The sequence below is a fragment of the Musca vetustissima genome, unplaced genomic scaffold (assembly GCF_032173495.1).
Source record: "Musca vetustissima isolate MV318-11 ecotype Yass unplaced genomic scaffold, APGP_CSIRO_Mvet_v1 utg4989, whole genome shotgun sequence".
Lineage (NCBI taxonomy): Eukaryota > Metazoa > Arthropoda > Insecta > Diptera > Muscidae > Musca > Musca vetustissima.
In genome coordinates, this window is record NW_026874714.1 from 54,707 (window position 1) to 78,045 (window position 23,339).

A 23,339-nucleotide genomic window follows, 5' to 3' on the forward strand; every position below is an offset into this window, starting at 1 on the left:
TGTGTCTGATGGGTCTCTAATGCCTACTGTACTGTATCTCAAAATTAATATTATTTTCTTTTTCTTCTTATATTTTTCATAAACATTTTTCCCTCAAATACCTCATCTATGTTAACTTCGCCAAGGTGATGCGCTGTTGTGTTGCGCAGCTTTTCCTTTTGCATGCCTTATGGTTACGGATATTTGTGAGATTAGATTAGATTCTGTGGCTTCGAGTTTAATTGGAAAAAAACCTTAGGAAAGCGGGGCAAATCATTCAATTCACTCGAAAGGAATGGGATTTCTCTGCAACACCACACTTTATTTTTGAGAACTTATATTTTTGGTTTTTTGTGAATGGCTAACTGGCTGGCTAGCTGTCCTGGGTAGTTGTAACACCATGTTTAATGAAAATTGATAAAGCATAAAATTGCAAACTAAAACTGACATTTAAATTAAAAAACTTAACAAAAAATTGTCAGCTCTTGGTGATGTTGAGGCTATATTCAATGGCGGGCAATGATGTACCGTAATTTTAGATTTGGCGAACATTTTAATTGGCTAATATTTTGAATTTTTTTAATTCGGTTTATTTTTAATCTGAAATTTGGAAAATGAGCGTGATAATGCAATTTGAGGGCAATGGGATTTTGGCAGAATTTTTTAATGAGAAAAGTGTAGAGTTAGACATTTTCTCAGGTGATTTTTTATTTAATTAAATATTTTTTTGATTATATTTTTTTAATATTCCATAATAACTTTTGAAATATGTGGGATGATATTTTGGAGTTTTTTGGTGAGAAAAGTTTACAATTTGGAATTTAATTTACTAAGACTGCCTTGATTGATTATACGAAAAATTTATTATGCCTAATTAACATTTTATAAAATTTCCAATTTAAATATTTTATTGCTTTATTTTGTCAATAAAAGAGTTTGCGCCATTACAGTAGTCCATGACATTTTTTTGTGTTTAATGATGAGTTCGAGTTTTTCAAAAAATCAAAAATACATGATTATTTTAATTTGTCAAGGAATAACAATGCACGTTCAATATTTTTCTCAAGTGATTTTTTTTCAAAAAATGAATTAAATTAAATATTTTTTTATATCTCATAATAATTTTGAATTATGTTTGAGTGATATAAATATCGACCCACATTAGCACTTAGTTGAAACACTTAATTTGTCAACAGTGTTACGATTTTAATTTTACCATCTAGCCATCGAATATATATCGATGATATAGGTATGTAAAACATCTCGCCAATACCGTTATCCAATAACCAACCTTAAATAAAATCATTAAATTATTTTCCCATCATTATCATAAAATAGACAACTGTAAATGTTCGATCGTTCGAACGAACGAATACCACACACAAAACAAACAAAGAAATAAAAATCATCGAAACAATCATAAACACTTCAAATCCTACGCATTTGAACTACATTTTATGATTATTAATGACATTCAGCCAAAGAAGAAGAAAACAAAAACAACAACAAATATACAACTGAAATACAAGCATACAAATATTCAGACATATTGTCGTCCCCTTCACATTTGCTGTCATCTTTAAGCCAAGCTTAAAAAGAGCTATTGGAAGTGGAGAAGTTCGGCAAAGAAATATCGAATAGAAATTCCCATGGCAAAAATATTGGAAATCGAATGTAGGAAGCTGTCATAGTTTCTAAGCAAAACGGCTGGGTTTTTTTTTTTTTTTTTTTTTTTTTTTTTTTTAAAACAATTATACATATCTGGGTTTTATTTGAAATAGATTTGTAGCTCGTGTTATTTGCAAAACAATGGCTATGAAAAAATGTTTTGTAACTTATTTATGATTATGACAATAATCTACAAGCAAAATCATTAACATCTTTGAACCATAATCACAATCATTGATTACAGGTATTAATTGTTTATTAACCCTCCAAATGCCTTGGCATTGTTACTAAATGATTCGTTTTTGTATTTTTATCGATAATTTATTTATTTGATTTTATTGTTAATTTATTGATTAACAAAAGAGATTCTTATCATTTATCATCTAAACAAAAAATAAAGAAATAAATAAAAGCCTAGCAGCCTCTCATCACACCTAATTTGGTAAACGAAAAAAAATACAATTAACATAATTAATTCACTGAAAAAAAATAAAATTGTCCAATTTTGTTGACAAAATAAAACAGCCAATTTGAAATGTCAACACAGTTATTGGCATGTGTGTGCGTTTGGACGTTGTTGATTTACGATATCTTCCAAATTTCCATGTATTATGTTAATTATTTTTTTTATTTATTTATTTTTTGTTTTATGAGATAATTGGCCATAATCTATGAAGCGCCTTTGTGATTTAGGCCGCCATTTGATTATACGTTAAATTTACGATGCTTAATTAACATTTTACAAAATTCTCAATTTAAATATTTTATTGCTGTTTCTTTGTCAATAAAATATTGTAGATAGGCTTGCGCGTTGACAGTAGTACATGGCGTTTTAATTGAGTGAAAATTATGAAGATGAGTTTTTTTTAGAAAAAGAAGATCAAAAATAGATGATTGCATCAATTTGTCCAGGAATAAGCGTTCATTTGTTGAAGATATTATTTTTCAGGTCTGAAATAGCCATAAGATTTTTTTTTATATGGCGATAAAAGCTCTTGGCGAGTATATTAAAAACAAAGAAGAACCGCAATCACCACAGGCCAAGTTTTTCAGTTACGACCTGAAAAAAATAACTGCGAAAATGTCGCACAAATTATCCATATAGAAGGAGGGTGTTTCTTTAAAAATATTTCTCAATCGATTTGACTGAAGCCATACAGTCTCAAAAAGCTCGGAGACGATTACATACAATGATGGGAAAATGCGCTAAGAACTTCACTTTCTGGGAAGCTGTTTTATTCACCAGGAATTCGGAATGCCAAACTTATGTGCTAAATATTAAAAATACGACTATGACTATGTTAAAGAATGGACCTGCATTACTATTTTTCTACAAAGATATTTTTCACACTCCAAGAACCCGGCATATCGAATTACAAGTAACATTGAGAAAATTTTCAATATACGAAAATTGGGACAGGTTCTTTCTATAGGCACTATGAAAAAGCATGGACTCAAATCGATAAAATTGCAGACAATCATGTTGGGAAAACGTGCTAAGAACTCCACCTTACCTATATTTCTGGGAATGAGTTTTTTATTCACCCGGATTGTCAAACTATTATCAAAGAATTATTATTTTTCTGCAAAGATAATTTTTACCCTCGAAAACACGGAATATCAAATTACGAAAAATGATAAAACCTTAAAAATACCAAATGTGGCAAAGCCTGGACTCATATTTGGTGCAAGAAGTTTGTTCACAATCTAAGAACGTAGAATATCAGACTCAGATTCGGATGAATCCTTAAAAGCACCTAAACATGGGTGGGATCTGGCTATGAGTACTATATTAAAATTTGAGCTAGTCGATGATATTTTCTGTATAGATATTTTTCATTCTTAAAACCCCAAAATAGTAAATTGTAGCCCCGAAAAATATTCTGCAACAGTCACTTCGGGGTGAACGCGTTGGTAAAATTTTCAAAATATTAAATCAGGCTTATATAGAAGCTTATACCAATATATGAACCTACATACACATTTTTTGGCAACTATATTTTTTATACCTAAACGTGGGTGGGACCTTTCTACGGAACTATATTAAACCTTATTATATATTTGTCAGTCCGTTCGATTGTCCTATAAATATGTTTTCAACCTTCAATAACCCGGAATGCCGAATTACAACCACTTTGGCAGAAAAAAATGTTGTTAACATTTGCAAAATATAGAAAATCGGGCATATATGAGGACCATAGCAAAACTTTGACTTATATTAAAATTTTTCTACAAAGATATTTTTCTCCCTTCCAAGAAACGGGAATGTCCATATTATTATGTAAAGATAAATTTTTCGTTACTATATGGGGACTATGTAAAAAAATTGAATTTGTTCCAATATTTTTATGATCCTCTGAAAACCCGAAATGTCAAATTAAATTTTTCAGGTGAAGAAAACGAGGGTAAAATCTTCAAAATACCGAAAATTGGATTGAACTTTTATATGTAGGCTATTTCGAAAAAAGTGGCCGTAATTGGTCCTTTTCATCGATATGGATCAACCACCACCGCCATTTCAAGTCGAAAATGCTGCTAAAAGCTTTAAAACGCCGATATTGTCTTAATGAGCGGGACCTACGAATGAATGTCCTTGGAGTTGTAGTAGTATTGATGTTCTGTATTGATTTCTACAGGCAGACATTTCATTGACAAATTTTCAAAATTTTGACATTTTATGGATGAGGTATCAGAAGGGACCCCTTTTGTGTGGTAGAAACCGACTGTTCTTAAATTTAAATTTGGAAGAAATATTACGATGTATATTGGATGCAATTGAATGCACACAGACGGACGTCCGTCCATCCGTCCGACGGGTGTTTGTAAATCGTTTCCAAATTGCCTAAACGCATTATTTCGATGAGGCACATTTTGCCGTATCATAGGCTGAGGGTATAAAAACGTTATGAATTTTAGAGGCTCAAATCGTGGTATTTCAAAACTTTGTTAGTCCCTTACTCATGGATTTAATATAATAATTTGAAAGGTTTTTAAAAAATATTCTAGAGAATTATGCATTTCTTTAAAAAAAAAATTTCGAATTTTAAAAACCAATTCTCATTTTTTCTTCTGTTGTTATTATCTCCAAGTGTGTGTCAAAATTCCAAATGGTGGGAACGTTTAGAACTAAAATATATATTCTAAACGTTGGACCAATAAAATACGATGCATTTTTTTCAATTCACAATTATATGTAAGCCTCCCATCCTTTTCCTTATTGAAGATCAACGTTGTTTGTCTCTCTTCATACCACCCCTCGTTAATCCGTATAATACCCCTTTGTAATAAAGCCAACTTTAAATGGTTTAATTTGCTATTTCGTTGTTGGTATTGTTGTTCCATTTTTGTAGAATGCTTTAATTTCTTGTGACGAAATCGCCAAGACCAAAGGTGTACTCATTTTTTTTTGTTGAGCCCCTCAACCCTCAATTTCGTAAAAGGTTTTTTCTCCTCTTAATTTTTTGCTTTTTGAATTGTTGGATTTTATGTTGTTGTTGTTTCTGCTATTCGACTTTGTTTGCTTACAGTAGTGGTCAGTTAGTCTCATTTCTGGATAACTTGTTGTTCAGTGACTCTTAAGTGTTGTCTTGTCTGTCTGTTTGTATTTCAGTTTTTTTTTTTCATTTCATTTTGATCATTAACTGAAATTCTTCATTTGAGGATTTTCAGAAGACTTGTAAAAAATTTTTCGAAAAAAATATATACTTCAAAAAAGATGTTTGTCTCTCTACAAGAGGGATTTCGTTCGCCGTTCTCTGTGTCGGTAGGTGTTACCAATAAAATGACTTTGTAAAAAAATGTTTTCCAGTGGTTAATTCCAACAGTTTTGTAGTTTTGTATTTTTTGTTGAGGTTGTACCATTTTTTGTTTGTTTTTATTTACAGTAGGCTACAAGCTGCCGCTTATGTTCTGATTGTTTTGTTACATACCATTCAAGTGCATCATGTTCTTTTGGGCATTTTTTTAAAGGTTTGAAGTGCGTTGTTGGCCATCCTGGTGGTATTTTAATCAAGATCGAAATTTAAGATTAAGCTTTTTTCTTCTGGCTTAAATGCAATTATTGTTCATGTTGTGCCGTCTTAGCAACAAACAATGTTACCGAACTCCAAGAAATTGTTTACAAGGATTATTTTTCGGTTTCGTTTTTTTCACATTTTTTTCGTCAAAAAAGAGGTATTCTTAAAGAAATTGCTTATCTTGGTATTCCAAGAAAGTAATTTGAATTTAAATTTCTTTTTTCGTTAGCTGCTAAAGCATGGGAACAGAAATTTGCTGCGAACAAATCAAATGTGTCTGGTCTAACACCTACGTGTTCTGCTTGACACTGTCATAGGTTTTTTTTCTGTGCGCCTGAGTATTACATTAGAAGTGTTTATTTGTAACCACCTTGTAAACATGATAATTATAATGTATGGACTTGTTTTTTTTTCTCATACACTATTATTGCATTATTGATAGACGTTATAAATATTAAGTTCTTTATTGCAGCATGTGTGTGTGATCGCATTCTAATTAATTCGTGTAGACACTCCTTGTCTTAGTTTTGTCATATTTAATGAATTTTTATAGTGTTTTATTAGAACAAGTTCTCTTAATGGTGTAATGAGTCACATGAGGTATTCGGAACTTCAATATTTATTTTCAAAAAAAAACCCTTACGATATTTCAAAAACACTACGAGGATTTTTAAAAAAAATTATTTTCAAGGATTGCAAGGCGTTGATTTTTTAAATAGAGTTTTTTCAAGGACTATAAATGCGTTGAATTTTTAAATAATATTTGTTGAAGGATTATAAAGGCGTGGATATTTTAAATAATATTTTTTCAAGAACTATATATGCGTGGGCATGTATGTATTGCGATAAGTTCGCTTAGTGTAACCTACATCCCACCATGTAAATATTCTTAGTAGTAAGTTTTCTTGTTTAGTGTGTAAGATGTAAATAGTCACTCTCAATAAAGCCGCCAGCCAGAGCACAAGTGTCTTTCCTTTCATCCACTAGAAGCAGAGCAAGAATATATGTTCAACACTATATGGGCGTGGATTTCTTAAAAAAAATATGTTTGAGGCACTTTTAGAACCGTAAGCGTTAATTTTTAAAAATCAATTGATGTGAATATGTTTGTGTCTTAAATCTTTTGTTTTGCATACATGAAGTGGCAAAGGAAAAATTGAAACTTCCCGAATTTTGTAAAATTTGAACTGATTTCAATGCAATTTGGGTCTCAAGGTCAGTTTTGTAGTCAATATTGAAGTTTTTACACCCACCACCATAGTATGGAGGATAAATTAATTTTATCATTCCGTTTGTAACTAATCGAAATATTCATTTCCGACCCTATAAAGTATATATATTCTTAATCAGGGTAAAATTCTAAGACGATTTAGCCATGTATGTCCGTCCGTCTGTTGTATTCACGCTATCTTCTGAAAGAATTGAGATAGGGTACTGAAGTTTTGCAAAGGTTTGTCCATGTCTTGGCATAGCTCCCATATAACAGTACCTCCCAATTTTTGGTATTTTGGGGTCCTTGAGCGCGTTTTTCAGCCGAAATCTCTGAAATTTGGTACATTAATTTCTTATCGGGGATTAAATGTCTCCACCAAAAATTATAAATATAGGTCCACTTTTTTTGGTAGCCCCCATATAACGGTACCTCCTATTTTTCAGTATTTTGGGGGGTTTGATCGCATTTTTCCACCGAATTGGCTTAATTTAGTAATTTGAGTTCTTAATAGATACCAAATCTCTCCACAAAAAATTATAAATATAGGTCAATTTTTTTGGGATATCCCCCATATCAGGGTACCCCCTAATTTTCGGTATTTTGGGGTTCTTGAGCGCGCTTTTCAACCGAATTCGCTTCAATTTGGTATTTGGTAGTCGTATATGATAACAAATCTCCCTACCAAAAATGTTTAATATTCGCTCCCTTTTTGGGGTCGTCCCCATATAACCCCCTTTTTGTATTAAATAGTTATATGATTTGATCCGTGTTTGGGTTTGGTTCTAAGACTCTGTTGTAATTTTTTCATCTGCGGAAGATACGAAAAAAACAGAACATAAGGTTCGATAAATAACCTTATATATATATATATATATATATGAACTGTAAACCGCATTTAGGCCTAGCCCCTGTGTGGAAGGTACCGGAAGGAGTGGACCGATATTCCCCATGTTCGAACTTGAACTAATTTTAGATGAAATAATAAGATAGACAAAGTGTAGATGAAATCAAAAATTTTTGGAAACAAATTTGGTCCACAGAAACATGGAGTCTGGGACCAATTTTAGTTTGTAGAAATGTCGGTATAGGTACACATTTTGGTATGTTCCCTATATTTTTATTTCAAATACCAGTTAGTATATCTGTGTGGGAGGGTATCCAAAGTTCGGCCCGGCTGAACTTAACGCTTTTTCACTTGTTATAACTTATGTACATATAAATATATTTACTTTAACATTTAGAACTATTTTATATTTCTATTATATTTACTCTTCTATTATATTTACTCCAACTTCTGTCAAAATACACATTTCAGAATTTATACATGTTTTAATGCTTATACTTCTTAAGCTGTTTTGGAATGTAACCAGCACTTATGTGTCTGAATAGGTCTACTTGCGTTACCAACAATTTTGGTTAGTTCTTATAAAAAAATCTACATGGTAACAGTTTCAATTTTTTTATAACAAGCAGGGCCTCTAATAAATTTTATAAAACAAGTAATTAAAGATTAGTTGCAAAATTTTATAATATTTTCTAATAAAAAGAAAAAAAAACCATTTTATTAGTCTTTCTCTTTATGGTACACTTTTATAAAGGCCCGCACAGTTACACGTCCCTGCTGCTATTTTAACAACAAAAAATGCCTTTGGGTTTAAGAGTTTATGTTCAGCCAAAGTGAGTTTTATTCGACAAGGCAATGTTCCCACGAAACAGGTTGGTGTTGTTGGTAATGCTGCTGCCGCAGTTGTTGTTGTTGTTGCCGTTTGCTTTACAAAACTCAATGACTGACGAACGACTGTCCAAGATACAAAACAAAAAACACACAACGACTAACTGTGGACTGGATATGCTACTGCTAAAATGATTGTTGTTGTTGTTACTATCGAATACTGCATTAAAAAATGCTATGCTATACTCTCCACTCCTTGTTCGCAAAGCTAAGTAAGCAACGCGTTTTTATTATTTCGTTTTTTAACTTTTTTGTAAGTTTATACTGCTGTAGTTGTGTTTTTTGTAAACATTTTACGTTTGTGTTTTTTTGCTGGCTTGCCACACAACGGTCTAAACTCCGGTCAGACTAATGTCCATTACGTTATGTTCGTATTTTTTTCGTTTGTGTTCTCTTTCTCTTTATTTTTTTACATTGGCATATTCAGCTTTAAACGTTTTACAACAAAAACAACTACACAACTTTGAACGTGTCTGAAAATGTAACTGACTTAAACGTTCTGCTGTTATTTTTTTCTTCTGCTTTATGAAATTCTTTGGAATTCGTTGATAATGAAAAGTTTTTGATTGCAAACAAAACGTAACGAAATAATATGCAATTGATCGATATTGCCAAGAATTGCTGCGAAGAAAAACTTATCTACAAATCTCATTAGATTTGATAGTTCTTAGAGGAAGAAGTTCATGGAATGGAATATTAATGGTGTAATGGGTCTCGATGAGTATCATTTGAAATACATACAGACGAGCTATTAGAGTTTAGAAATTATTGTATTAAGATTTCATTTTTGATAATGGAAAACAATGTTGAAAAAAATTGAAGTTTTATTGAACAATTATAAGAAACTATTAAATTAAAAACAAAAGACTTAAGACACAAACACGAAAATTGTCAGCTGAATAGCCATCGGCCAACAAATTAAATTATGCCAAATGTCCCAGGCTGGGAGACCCGAACAAATAATATCTCAACTTTAAGTCAAAAAATTTAAATCGTTCCTCATTAATTTGTTAAAATAAATTACTTTACTTTTATTTATAGGCCTATTATTGTTTATAATAAACCATGTTAATTCTGAGGAAACTGTGGGTTATCGATGTCAAAAATATCAAAAAGAACAATTCCATTGATTTAAAATACCAAACACAAATATAAACAAATTTCATGTGGCGATAGGGTACTGACACCGCAAAACAATTCCAAAGTACTTAACTACGATTCTCTAAATAGTTTTAACAAACAACAACCCATGTTTCAATGTTTGTAATTAGCAACAGCAAGAACAACAACAACAACAAAAGAACTCCAATCAATTTGAACGTTAAATATGTGCGCGCCTGCGCAATAACACACATTGAGAGGCAACCGGCATTCCATTGTTCAAAAAAAAAAAAAAAACTACAACAAAACTAAGTCAAGTTGAGGTGAAACACAAAAAATTAATGGAATGAAGAATTGTTGTGAAGGTGTTATTTTGGCATTTATTCCAAAACATATTTATCATTTGGAATTTTTTTTTCCTCAAACTGTGATGTGAAATGTGATGGATGTGTGATGGAGAATGAAGAATTTATGTTGGTTTTAAAATGGCGGGGGGTAAGCAGACAAACATTTGTTATTTCATTTAAAATTCTAACTCAAATCTTGATAAGGTTTGCTTTTACTAATTAATTCATAATTTAAATTTATATTTTTCAAAATTAAAAAATGGTTTGAAATGTGTTTTAGTACCCAATGATGACTCTGTTTCTTTATTGTTTTGTTTAAACACACACAGCAATGTTGTACAACAAACTAATTTAAACAGTTTTTTTGTTAATGTTCCTTAAAATATTGAAATTAGGTTTCGCCCCCATATATATTCTGCCTTGCTCTTTGGTTGCTCTTCTTCTTGGTGCTACTCATGCTTCACAGCATAGCCCTGCGTTACGCTTTAATTGCAAGGTTCTTCTAACAGTTTAACCTTTTAATTTCTTTTTTGGTTTTCGGAACCAAGAAAATAAAGACAATTAAAATGAAAATGTTTTTTTTTCGGCTTAGCCGGCCACACGCATCAGACATTTGCTGTTCAATCTCTTGTATTTTTTGGTGTTTAACAAGATAACCTCTGAAACGTTTAAAACCCTCACTTTATTTTTCTGCTATGCTACCACAACTTGCCACATTTGTTTTTAGCCCTGATGTGTTGCTTCCCATTTTGCCATGGGTGTTTATTTTTATTTTTTTGATTAGCCGTGAAAAAATTACCACCAAAGAAAAATATTTTTTTCGTAAAATTTTAAATTAATGATGTTTTGAAAAAAATCTAGGGGTAGTCAAACAATTTTTCGCTGTTGTTTATTTACCGGCATGAAACTTGAAAGAAGATTAAGAGTTTATGGTCTATTGCCATAGATTTTATTATTTTAAGTTTTGATATTCAAGGGCAAACGCCTTAAAATTGGCTGGGAATTCTTGTTGTATTCCTTCATTGGATCAGAGGGATGCATAAGGCTCCAAACATGATTACCTTTTTTAAAGGGGGAAAATTAAAAATATTTTATTTTTGAAAAAAAAAACATTCTAAGAGAGGACTTCCATATAGATATACGATATTTAATTATTTTTTTCAAATCTTTTATCTTTGTTCTCCTCAGGAGACCCTCAATGGATCTATCATTCTCTCTCTCACTCACACCTGATACCTGTCCTTTTTATGTTTTCTGACTGTTTTTTAAGAATCTAAAGAAAAGATTTTGTACTCACCGTCCATCTAAACGTAAACGGCAATATCATAGCATTTCTGCCAGGATCACTGAGGACAAAGCTGGAACCACCCAAAATTCCAGTGGTTGTGTTGCCAAACGAACATCCCGTCGATATGCTGGGAATGCCCTGTTCGGCGGCTGAATACTCTTTGAGACACAAACGGAAAGCCGTTGAACATGGCGGACAACCTGGAAAATATGAAAATAAAAAAAATGATTAATTAAATAAAAATTAGAATAGAATAAAAATATAAAAACTATGTATAACCAGCTATTTCGAAAGGGCGATAATTAGTTGTTCAATTTTTTCAAGGCTATAGAATTGTTGAAAACTATATTTTTTTAAGATTTGGATTTTTAAAATAAAATGTTTAAGGAATAAATTCAGATTTTGTAAATAATACAAGCAAGGCGTAGACCATATAGTATGACTTTTTTAATAATTTTTTTCTAGGACCACATAGGGCGATTTTTTTATTTTTTTTAAATAATATTTTACTTAAGGATTTTTAAAGCCTCGATTTTCTTAATAATATTTTATTTAAGGGATTTTTTAAATAATATTTTATTAGAGGTCCATAGTATTTAACAATAGTTTTTTTTTAAAAGTCTCGAAATGTATTTGGTGTACAATTGTCCTTAACTTGGGCGAAATTATAAATGGAAGTCATATTAGAATTGTAACCCACTTCGCAACGTTATGCATAATTGGACAAACTCTAAATATTTGATTTATTCTAGTCCTAATTTGATCACTGTGCAAAATTTCACATCAATCGGACAAACAGTGCCTTTGGAGTACTATTTCCATAAAATCGGAGGAAAATAAATGTTGGAGCTTTATTTAAATTTTAACCGATTTAAACAAATCATTCATCATTCAAGACTCAATTCATGCCAATCGGGCGAACTTTGGGTATTTGGTGCACCATTTACATAAAATCAGACGAAAGGAGCTATATCTAAATCTGAACTGATTTAGACAAATCTTAGTGCACAGCGTACACTATAAGCACAATTTCATACGCTGGGGTCTATTTCATCAAATCGGACGAAAATATATATGGGCAAAATTTCATCACAAACGTTGGGTATCAGACTTACTTATTTTATTCTTTTAAATTAGCTATTAGACTTACCCGTCGTTTTTGTTCTTCTTAACGCTAAAGGAACACCACAGCAATAGCCCGATAATAAATGATTATTTGTATTTGAGATTTCTAATATTTCTAATTCAAAATTACCAATGGCAGATATCTGAAAATAAAAACAGAAAATACAACAAAATTATTCAAGTTAATATTATGAGAAACAAAATATTAAATTTTATTTTGCAAACTACAATAAATCACCCACGAAAAAAATGCAACATAAAATAATTTTTTTTTGATAATTACTCTGGAAACAAAATCATAAATCTTTCAAGAAAAAAATAAATCTTCAAAAACACACATTAATCTTTGACACATTTTTTTTAAACAGTGGTCATTAAACCAGCATACAATGTTGTGAGATCAACATTATCGGTTTACTAGTATGGTGGTCACTGAGTGAGTAAGTCCGACAGTCACTCAACAAGTGATGTGCCTGCCATTAAGCGAATTAAGAGAAGGCGCTAAACATGAACCAGTTTTGAAAATCATTTCATTTTTATTTACTCTATAACTAAGTCCATCATAATGTGTGATTGGAGGTTTTTCCATTGAAAAATCCCCTTCTCTCATCACTTGTGGAAATGGAAAAGTAGAAAATTCCTGATATTCCTTAATAAGTAGTAAAGTAGCTTGTTAAATATTTTAAATGCCTGTTAATTTTTCTTATGACAATTCTTGTGATGTTTTTTTTTTTGTAGTCAAGCTTTTTCATTATATAAAAATCATCATTGTGATGTGTTTGAGCACACATTGTCCGGCTTAATGGCGACAGGAAGATGGATTGTTGGTATGCCGAAGTTATGTAACTTGTTACAAAGGATTGTCATTCGAAGTTTTTTGCAGAAGAAGAAAAATCAAGGGAAAAAAGGTAGACAGGAAGTTATTGGAGAGGGGGATTATTTGACAATGAAGGTAATTGGAAATATTGATCTAAGCATTTTTTTTAATATGTAGGGAAAATATTTTTCTTTAAAGACACAGAGAAATTGGTGATAATTTTCTGGAGAACTTTTATCCGGAGAAATTCTCAGGGAGGAAATATTTGGTATATTAATTGGAGATTAGCTATACTTAGGATTTAGTTTGAGATTTTCTACAGAAGGCGTAGTCGGATGCAAATGTATAAGGAAGCTATATCTAAAGCTGAACCGATGGGTATCAAATTTGAAATATGTTATTCTAGGCTCAATTCAGTGAGCTGTGCAAAATTTCGAGCAAATCGGATAAAAGAGATATATCTATATCTGAACCTATATCAACAAAACTCAATACACCGCATTTTAGACTCAATGAGGTTTATCAATAGAATAAATATAGGATAAATATAGGATATGGGAGCAACTTCTAAATCTGAATCGATTTTAACTCAACATACATCATTTTAGACTCAATGTGCTATGCATCATTTCGAGTAAATCGTCTTTGGAGCACCATTTTCTAAAAATCGGACGAAAATATATATGGGAGCTATATATAAATCCAAACTAATTTTTACAAAACTTGATACACATCATTCTCGCTTTAATTTGGTACACGGTGCAAAATTTCATTTGAGTCGGATAATTTTTGACTGTTTGGTGCATCAAATCGGTCGAAAATATATATGAGAGCCATATGCAAATCTGAATCGATTTCCACAAAACTTAATATACTTCATTCTAATCTCAATATTGTACAATTTGGATAAAATTTCATCTCAATTGGACAATCCACTGATATTTGGAGCTCAATTCACCAAAACTCGGACGAAAGTATATATGTGAGCTATATCTGAGTCTGCATCGATTTCAACAAAAACTGGCACACCTAATCTTAAATTCAATTCGGATCGATTCGCAAGATTTTGTCTCAATCGGACAAACCTTTGCGGTTTAATGCTCCTTCTATATGAAATCGGACGAAATTACTGATAGCTTTATTTAAATCGGATCTGATTTGTTAGCATTTTTAATAGGATTCGGCTTTTGGATCAATTTAATAGGTAGTCCTAGATTCCATCGCAATATCCAATAGCGATAAAATCTGTGACCAGCACCATTCGTTTACAAAAATACATGGTTAAACGGGCGGATTTGGTTAAATCAAATCAAATAGTGACTGTATATCCTCAAAATGTAACTATGGGTCTATCTCGGTTTCCATCTGCATATTCCATATAAAAGCACAAAGACATAACACCCTATACCACAGCGTAGTGTAGGGTATCAACACATGACACAACTTTTGAGTCCGCATCACAGCAGCAAGTCTATTCCAATATATGTTACAGAATAAAAAGGCAGTGAGGAAAGACGACACAAAATCAAGCATGATCACAGTGGACATTATAGTCAATTCAATACCGGCTACCACCACCACGTACCACCAATACCCTCGGACTATATGCCAAGTCATGGCATATAATCGCCTTTATTTTTTCTTGTTGTTGTCATAGCCATTGATCAATGCTGTCCAACGATGATGTTGTTATGGCATCTCCTTCTTCTTCGTTCTTTTTTTTGACTTCGTCATCATCTAGGTTGCTTCTATTTACAATCGTTGTTTTTTTCTGATTTCGTTCAATACGCTCTTGTTTATCCTCTTATTCTGGTATTTTATATTATTTCGTATTTTTTATCTTTCATCTTTTCTTTGGTTTTTTTCTGTACCATGCTATTAACATTGTTGTTGGGCATGATGATGATGACGATGAGGTTGATCATCTTGTTTGTTGTATGCCACAACAAATCCTGCTACACAATCTCTGCATATATATTTTTGTTGTTGGTTGAGTCGAAGAACGAAAAACCCACCTGTGATCAGCCCCATTTCACAATACTTATTTGACGTCATGAATATATGTATGTGTTTCTGTGTGTTGGTTTTACATTATTGAGCTTTTTTCTTATAAATTCTTCTTCATTACTGATTGATCTCAAAAAGACCGGAGAAGAAGCTGTGGATCTCAGAGTAAAAAATACAATATTTTATTACTGATCAATCTATAGATATCTCAATATGTTGTTTGTTTTTCTGTCATCTTTATTTGACCACTGTTTCTTTTAGTTCTTGGCATTATAGATTGGTTAAGAGAGGGACAAAGTTAGTGAGGCCCAAGGTACTCAAGAAATATGACTATTTTTACCTATGTCTTCCCAAAAATTGGTGAAAATCTTTTCAGATTTTTATCGATCCACCAAAATTCCAATCTTTGTCCGATTGTTAAGATATTTTGCACAGGTTACCAGATTGAGTCAAGAATAACGTGTATGGACTTTTATCGAGATAGGATCAGATCAAATCGCCGGATTTGATGTAAATTGTACATCAAATAACTACAAATGTATCCGATAGAGGGGAAATTGTTCATAATGTACAAAATTGAAGGGCTTGTATTAAGGTTTGTTAAAATAGGTTCCGATATAGAATCATTCAGATTTGTTCGGTGTCAGGCAGATCTAAAATCATTACAAATTTACATATAGCTTTAAAATATAATTTTATTTTTATATATATCAATGATGTCAAAATGGATGTCAAAATGACCAATGGATGTCAAAATGACATGAAATTTTGTCAACTTTCAGGAACACCTCTTGCTCCTAAAATTCGATCTCCGACTTAAGAAAAATTTTCTTACCGATTTTTATATATAAATCCTACGGCATATCGAAAAAATGTTCTGTTATAAAAAAATAAATGCAAAAGAACAAAACAGGGTCTTCTGGTTCAGACGGTCTAGATAACCCTTGGCAACAGAAAACTTAAAAAAGACAGTAGAAAACCTTCAAAAATTTTACCCGAATAATTTGCTGGGGTAGCATATACCCTATAATTGTTCAGTGCAACCACATGACATATGTTCAATAACCAGAATACAATTAGAACCCCCTTTATGTATTTCCTATAGCTAGGGCACAATCTAGACATCTCATAAAGCCTAAAAAACTTGATAGAGGAAATTCTACCACAAGAAGAATTGTTAGATGGGGTCAGAATAAGTTTAGGAGGTGTTCGGTACACAGGGACTCTTTGGAAGTCTACTAACCAGAAGTTCTTAAGATTATTTATAGCCAATAGATCCTTCACAGATTTTCAATAGCCAGAATACAATCGGAACACCCTTTATGGATTCCCTATAACCATTATGGAGGTATTCTATAACCAGAAAACATTTTAGATGTCTTTTATGAACTTTTTAGATGTCTTCTGTTTATGCAAAACCTTGGCCATTAATTTTTAATAGCATCTACATAGTTCCACACCAATTAAGCCATTCATTCATCATCTTTATTTTAAGTTTTCTCTTCTTCTTTTTATTTTCTTTTTTTGAATGAATATTCATCTTAATTAGTTTTGATCATAATTTAAACATCAACATTTAAACGCTACACATTAATCAAATCGATAATCATATGCAAGATTTAAAATTTATAAAAGTTACTAAAAATTTTTCAAAACGAAAATAAAATATTCCCACAAATACAATGTGGAACTCATTTCTCAGCTTGCTAAAATTAAACATAAATGGCTGAACAAATTTGAAATTGCTGAAGAAGACAAGAGGCAAAAAAAAAGGTAGCCTGTAGAGTTTTTAATTTTAACGTGTATACGTTTTAATTACTGAAAAAATGATTTGAAATAACTGCTAAATAAAAAATAAAATTAATTGCAATGGCAATTAGGATCTAAATGATGCACATGTACCAATTATTTAAAAAAAATATGATTTTTAATGAAATAATTTTTTTTCAAATATTTATTATCCAATTTTGTATTGAATTCATTTGGTTAAACTACAGAAAAAAAATAATGTGGCCTTTTTGTAATTTAAAATATTTTATTGTCAATGTAATTCTTTAAATTCCAAATTTGGTCATCTGTGTTACACCCACATATTTGCTAGCCACTGCGATTTCCCCAAGAAAGCCTTCCTAACATTTTTTCCCATTCTCTCTCTCTCTCTCTCTCAACTGAATTGCCTTAAATGTAATCTTATCCAAAAATATAAAATTAAATACCTGATTAAACAATTTTAAATTTCTTTTTTTTTCAATTTTCACCATAAATGTAATCAATTTTTATAGAGATTCCTCAAATTGACAACTGGTTTACATTCGTTTAATTTCCTACAAAGATCTTGCAGATAACAACAAATAATGCCTCTTTAAGAAAACATTAAAAATAATCTTCGACAATTAATCATGGTTACAATTAAAGAACATTGTTATGGGTTGTCTGTCTATCAGTCCTAATGTTGGTTTGATAGACTCCGGTCTCTCATCAAATCACACTTGTCAGACTCATACGGTATGGAAGAAGGTGTATGAGATGTTGGTTGGTGAGAAAAAAAGGCCTTCATGTTTTATTACTTTGTAATTAATTAAATGATGCCATAGTATTTTTATGGTCTTCACTGCATTTTTTTTATTTGTGATTGTGAATAATTTGATGATTGTGATCTGCAAGAGCCTGAGATGTATTTGTGTTCACTGTGATGTGAATTTTATGTGTCGTCTTCTTCTCAATTTCATAGAAAGTAAAATGCCTGCTGTTATATGACAATAGTTGTTTTTTATTGTTTTGCGGGGGCTGTAAATGTTTAAATTTGGTTGTAAGTGATTAGCTGGCATGTAACAAGTGTCTCGGTCTAAGTAAACATTCAATTTTTTTTTTTTGAAATCTGATAGAATTGTAATTAATATTAGAAATTGGTGAAATTAATTTATTTACGAATTTAAAAAAAACCTATTAATTAAAATCGATTAAAGAAAAGAAAGTAGTCGACAATTTCTTAGAAGGTATTTTTAAACTCCTTATATTTAGAAAATTTGTTAGAGGTCTTCTAGCGCTTGTGAGATCATTTATAGTAATAATAACATGTGTAAATTTTTAGGCAGAATACCCTTTGGAGGTATGCAAGACAACCACTTGATAGATGTTCAATAGCCAGAATACAATTAGAACACCCTTTATGTCGTTCCTATAGGAAAGGAGCTTTCTAGACATTTTCTAACAAAACTTGATAGAGGAAATTCTATCACCATAAGAAATGTTAAATGGGGGTTACAATAAATTTAGGAGGTTTTCGTACACACAGACTCTTTGGAGGTCTACTGTAACCATAAGTCGTTTTTAGGACTAAGTCAAAAGAAAGCGATCTTTTTAAATATTTCGGAGCAGTATAGTCGGACGGGGCCGGCCATATGATACCCTACACAACTTCCACGAAAATCTAAATTTGTTTGGTTCTATATTCTGACCTTGGGCAATATTTTGCGACATTTGCACCCTCTTGACAGACTAGAGTCAATAAGTTTTACTAATATTCAGTACATACCTTCTAATTACTAGTCCAGATTCCTTTCAACATGGGTTGTGTTGTGATGTTCGGCTTTCAATTGTGGCCCATAGATAGACTCGAACAGACACAACAAATTTAGTTTTCGGTCCACTTCATCCTAATATTATTATCTGATCATCACCGAAAATTATAGGAGTTGAGCTTGACCATACCGGAAACCTCATGGAAAATTTCGTGGTCCTCTAATGGGTTATTAAATAATATCTAAAGGCGTAAGCACCTGTAAATATTTAAGTGAAACTCCCACATCCGACCATATAATTGGTATCAATTTAAAGGTCAACCACTCCTCTTTGATATACTATCAACGTCTCGGGTCTATGTCCTTCAGGAGTAAATATATTCCCCATAAAATACAAATTTTGTAATTTTCAACACAAAATTCAGTGTCCATTTGACCCGCTAAATATTGACCGATCTTTATGAAAGCAGGCATGCTTATTCTTTGGCCCGATCCCCTTCTCCATGTAAAATTTCGCGATGTCTGGCCCATAATTGCGGCCTCTGGAGCTACAAGAAAATCAGACAAAAATAAAGTTTTTTGGTCCCTTTCATCCCCTAAATATTAACCGATTTTTACCAAAAACAATAGGGGTCTTCATTAGCCAGAGCCCATCCTACATGCAAAATTTCGTGAAGATTGGTCCATAATTGTGGCCTGTATCGCGTTTACAAACTATAATGGACAGACGGTCGTACACACATGTCTAAATCGATTCATCTAGTCGAGATATTACGATTATTGTTCATAGAATTTTGGCAGTAGACCTTTCAAGGCTATTGTTAAAACAAATGCTCCCAAAAGTCAGGCATTAAACTGTCAAAAAGACATCTTACAAATAAATCGATAAATGAGCAAAAATAAAATCAACAAAACAAAAACGACTTCGAAAAAATCAAACTCAATCTGTCGAAATGTCGAATAAAGCAATGTTCCAATTAACAAAACTTTTGAATTGAAAGAAAAAACAACAACAAAGCGGCTACACAAGAACAAACTAATTTAAAAAAAACAAATCAAACACTTGAGAAACCAACCAAGGGAACAACAATTTAAGCAGAGGCCATAAAAAATCAAAACGACTTAAGACACAAGCGCACATTAATAGCCCCCCTCTTCCTAACGTACTTTAATAGTCTCCTTCATTCAATACACATAAAAAGATATTTAGGGAAGAATCGAACAAAATGAACAAAAAAACATTTTTTTCTCACACAACTTCGTCAGTCTACCAATAAAAAATTTTTGGTTTTGTTGTTGCTGTTTGATCCAAAAGATTTGTATCGTTAAATTTTTGTTATTGTTTTGCTGTTGTTGTTTAGTAAACTTCAAAATATTGAAAGCAAACAAATAACTTTTAATAGAAGTCGGTACGTCTGTCTGACCGTTTGCCTGACTGCCAGCCTGCCGGTTTCGGCTCACAGGGTTCTTTGTGCGTCAAACAAAAAGATGAGAAAGAGTTATTAATGCTCCCCCAATCCCAAAAAACACATAATGATCAATGAAGAAGAACAACAGTAGTTGTTTTATTGTTGTTTATTTGTGTGTTCGTTGTTGATTCTCATTCTTATTCTTCTTGTTTCCTTTTTGGCGTAAGATATCTTAGCATTGGGTCAAGATTAAACTAATGATGATAATTTATTACAAGATGCCGTTTAATTAAACAAAGATAAGGTCAAAAGGAAAAAAATGTTAGTGTTAGGAATAAAAGAAACGAAAAAGAAATTAAAAAAATAATGAGAAGCTACTAAATGGTTTAGTAGCGGGAGATATTAAAGAAAATAAATAGAGGAACAAATCAGCAAATTCTCAAGAACTTAAATATGGATGAGGAATCATTAGGTCCTTCTAAGGATTTTTAGAGAGTCTTTAAAGGAAATGAAAGAGTTTCAAAGTTATTTTTTAAAGACAAAATAAGGGATTTTAAGGACAAAAGAAAAGGTTTCTCAAAAATATTATTTGAGGCCATAGAATGTGTGCTTTTTTTAATATTTTTTGAGGCCATAGAAGGCGTGGATTAAAAAAAAAATACATTTTTTAGGGCCATGGAAGGCGTGGACTTTTTAAAATAATTTTTTTGAGGCCATAGAAGGCATGGATTTTTATGCTCTACACAACTATGTTGCCAGGGTATTATTGCTTTGTGCAGCCCCAAGAGTGTGTAACGCCGCGAAATATTGGTCCTAGACCCACATTTAAGTATACCGATGGGCATATCTTTACTAGCTGAGTCGATCTAGACATGTGTATCCGTCCGTCCGTCAGTCCATTATAATTTGTAAACACGATACAGGCCACAGTTATGGACCAATCTTCACGAAATTTTGCATGTAGGATGGGTTCTGGCCAAAGAAGACCCAAATTGTTTTTGCAATGATCTTTTAATATTTAGGGTATGAAGTGGACCAAAAACGTAATTTTTGCCTGTTTTTCCGGTTGCTCCAAAGGCCGCAATTATGGCCCGAACATGAAATTTTACATGGAGAAGGGGATCGGGCCAAGGAATAAGCAAGGCCGTCGGTCAATATTTAACGGGTCAAATGGACCTTGACTTTTGTATGAAAAATTACAAAATGTGTATTCTATAGCGTATATATTTACTCATGAAGGACATAGACCCGAGAAGTTGATAGTATATCCAAGAGAAGTGGATGGCCTTTAATTTGATACAAGTTATATTGTCGTATGTACTCGGATGTGGGAGTTACACTTAAATATTTACATGTGCTTACGTATTCATATATTATTTAGTAAACCATTACCTCACTAGAGGGCGAAAATATAACGGGATTATGTGGGCCGAAAACTTAATTTTTTGTGCTTCATTTTTAGTCGATCTATAGGCCACAATTAAAAGCCGAACATCACAACGCAACCTACGGTGAAGGGAATCTGGACAAGTAATTATATGGGCTATACTGAATATTGGTAATATTTGTTGACCTATAGTCGGTCAAAAGGATGCAAGTATCGGCTAAGCTCAGAATTTAGAAACACAGGAAGTTATATTTTCGTGAAAGTTGTGTAGGATATCATATGGTCGGCCCCGTCCGACTATACTGCTCCGCTCACTGGTTTTTAAAATATATATAACAGGCATGAAGTTGTTAAAAAATTATTATTAATAGCCAAGAATATGCGTGTTTTTATTCTTTTTAAAAATTATTTTTAAAAAAAGAAAATATGGCGCTAAATGTTTGAAGAGTTGGATTTTTTTTTTAATTTTTTAACTTTTTTAAAAATATTTTTATATACATTTATAAAATAAAAAGTGTCATGTACTTACCTTATTTACTGATAAACTTAATATAATAAAAATTATTCTTATTAAATTGGACATTGTTAGCCGATGGCTTTGTGTAAAGCTGCTACTGTGATGCTGATTATAATCCATGGATTTTCTTCGAAAATGTTTTGTAAACATTTTTGTTTGTTGTGATAGCGGGAATGTTGTTGTCGTTGTTGTAGATGTTGCAGATGATGACATTTTAAAGAATTTTTATTTGTTGTATTTTTTCACGGAATAATGCTTAGCACTTGTTGTGGGGTTAGTTGTTGTAGTTGATATATTTTTAATTTATTTTAAGGTTCCATTATTTAATGTTTATAAATTTTTATTATATCTGTGTAATTGTTAACTTGTTTCTATATTTTGTTGTTGTTATTTTTTATTGTACTGTAGGAGGAGAGAATAAAGTAATTTAAAATTTTAATTTTTATATTTTTTCTTTAGTATTCTTTTAATAATTAATTTTGAATTAATTATTCATTATTTTTCTTTGCCACAGTTTCTTTGCTTCCAATTTTATTTGTTATCGATAGTACTTTTACTTTTCTCCTTGTTATTATTTTTTTATTTACATAGTTTGCTTGCGTTCATTCATTCATGCGTTCCACTTCAAACCGGCAAAAATAATGTGTAAAAAAAAACGAAAAAAAAACAGAAAAACCAACACAGAAGTGAAAAAACAGCAACAAACCATCTGATGCATGCCACCATCATATGCAATGCAAATGCAATTCAATTTAAACTAATTTAAAATTCACAATTTTTTTTTTTTTTTTGTTATTTCTTAATTCTCTTCTAATTGCAAATGCAGTTGGCAACAAGCCACTCACTCGCCCAGTCAGTCAGTTGAATTTCGATGTTGTATACAATTTTACAACTAGTGTGTTTATGGCCACGAATTATGAACTCCCTAGTGGATATAGTAAATAACTTGAATAATTTAAAAAAAATGTTTTATAAGGGCTTAATAATTCTAATATTGCTCTGGGAATCTAGGGCAGTTTTTAAGAAAATTATATTTTTTTTTTGTAGTATGGATTTGAAATTAAGTATTCAGGAACTCACAATTTTTATTATTTTTTTAATAAAAATGCTTCAAACATCTGCTCATATAATGTCTATTCTATTATGACGGATATTAGGCTTTTACACAAAGTTATCTTTCAAGGGCTTACCAAACATTTTCAAATGTTTATT

The 23,339-nt window shown here is 31.6% G+C and overlaps 1 protein-coding gene across 1 annotated transcript in view; it reads right to left on the minus strand.

Moving 5' to 3' along the window:
* LOC133336174 (protein serrate-like) overlaps positions 1 to 22,340 on the minus strand; it is a 49,759-nt gene extending 27,419 nt beyond the window's left edge. Inside the window, exons 1-3 of the mRNA XM_061544468.1 lie at positions 22,140 to 22,340; positions 12,495 to 12,612; positions 11,354 to 11,544 (exon numbers count right to left, since the gene is read on the minus strand). Coding sequence (XP_061400452.1) covers positions 11,354 to 11,544; positions 12,495 to 12,612; positions 22,140 to 22,340 — 510 coding nt within the window. The remainder of the gene's footprint in view (positions 1 to 11,353; positions 11,545 to 12,494; positions 12,613 to 22,139) is intronic.
* Between the last annotated feature and the right edge of the window lie 999 nt (positions 22,341 to 23,339).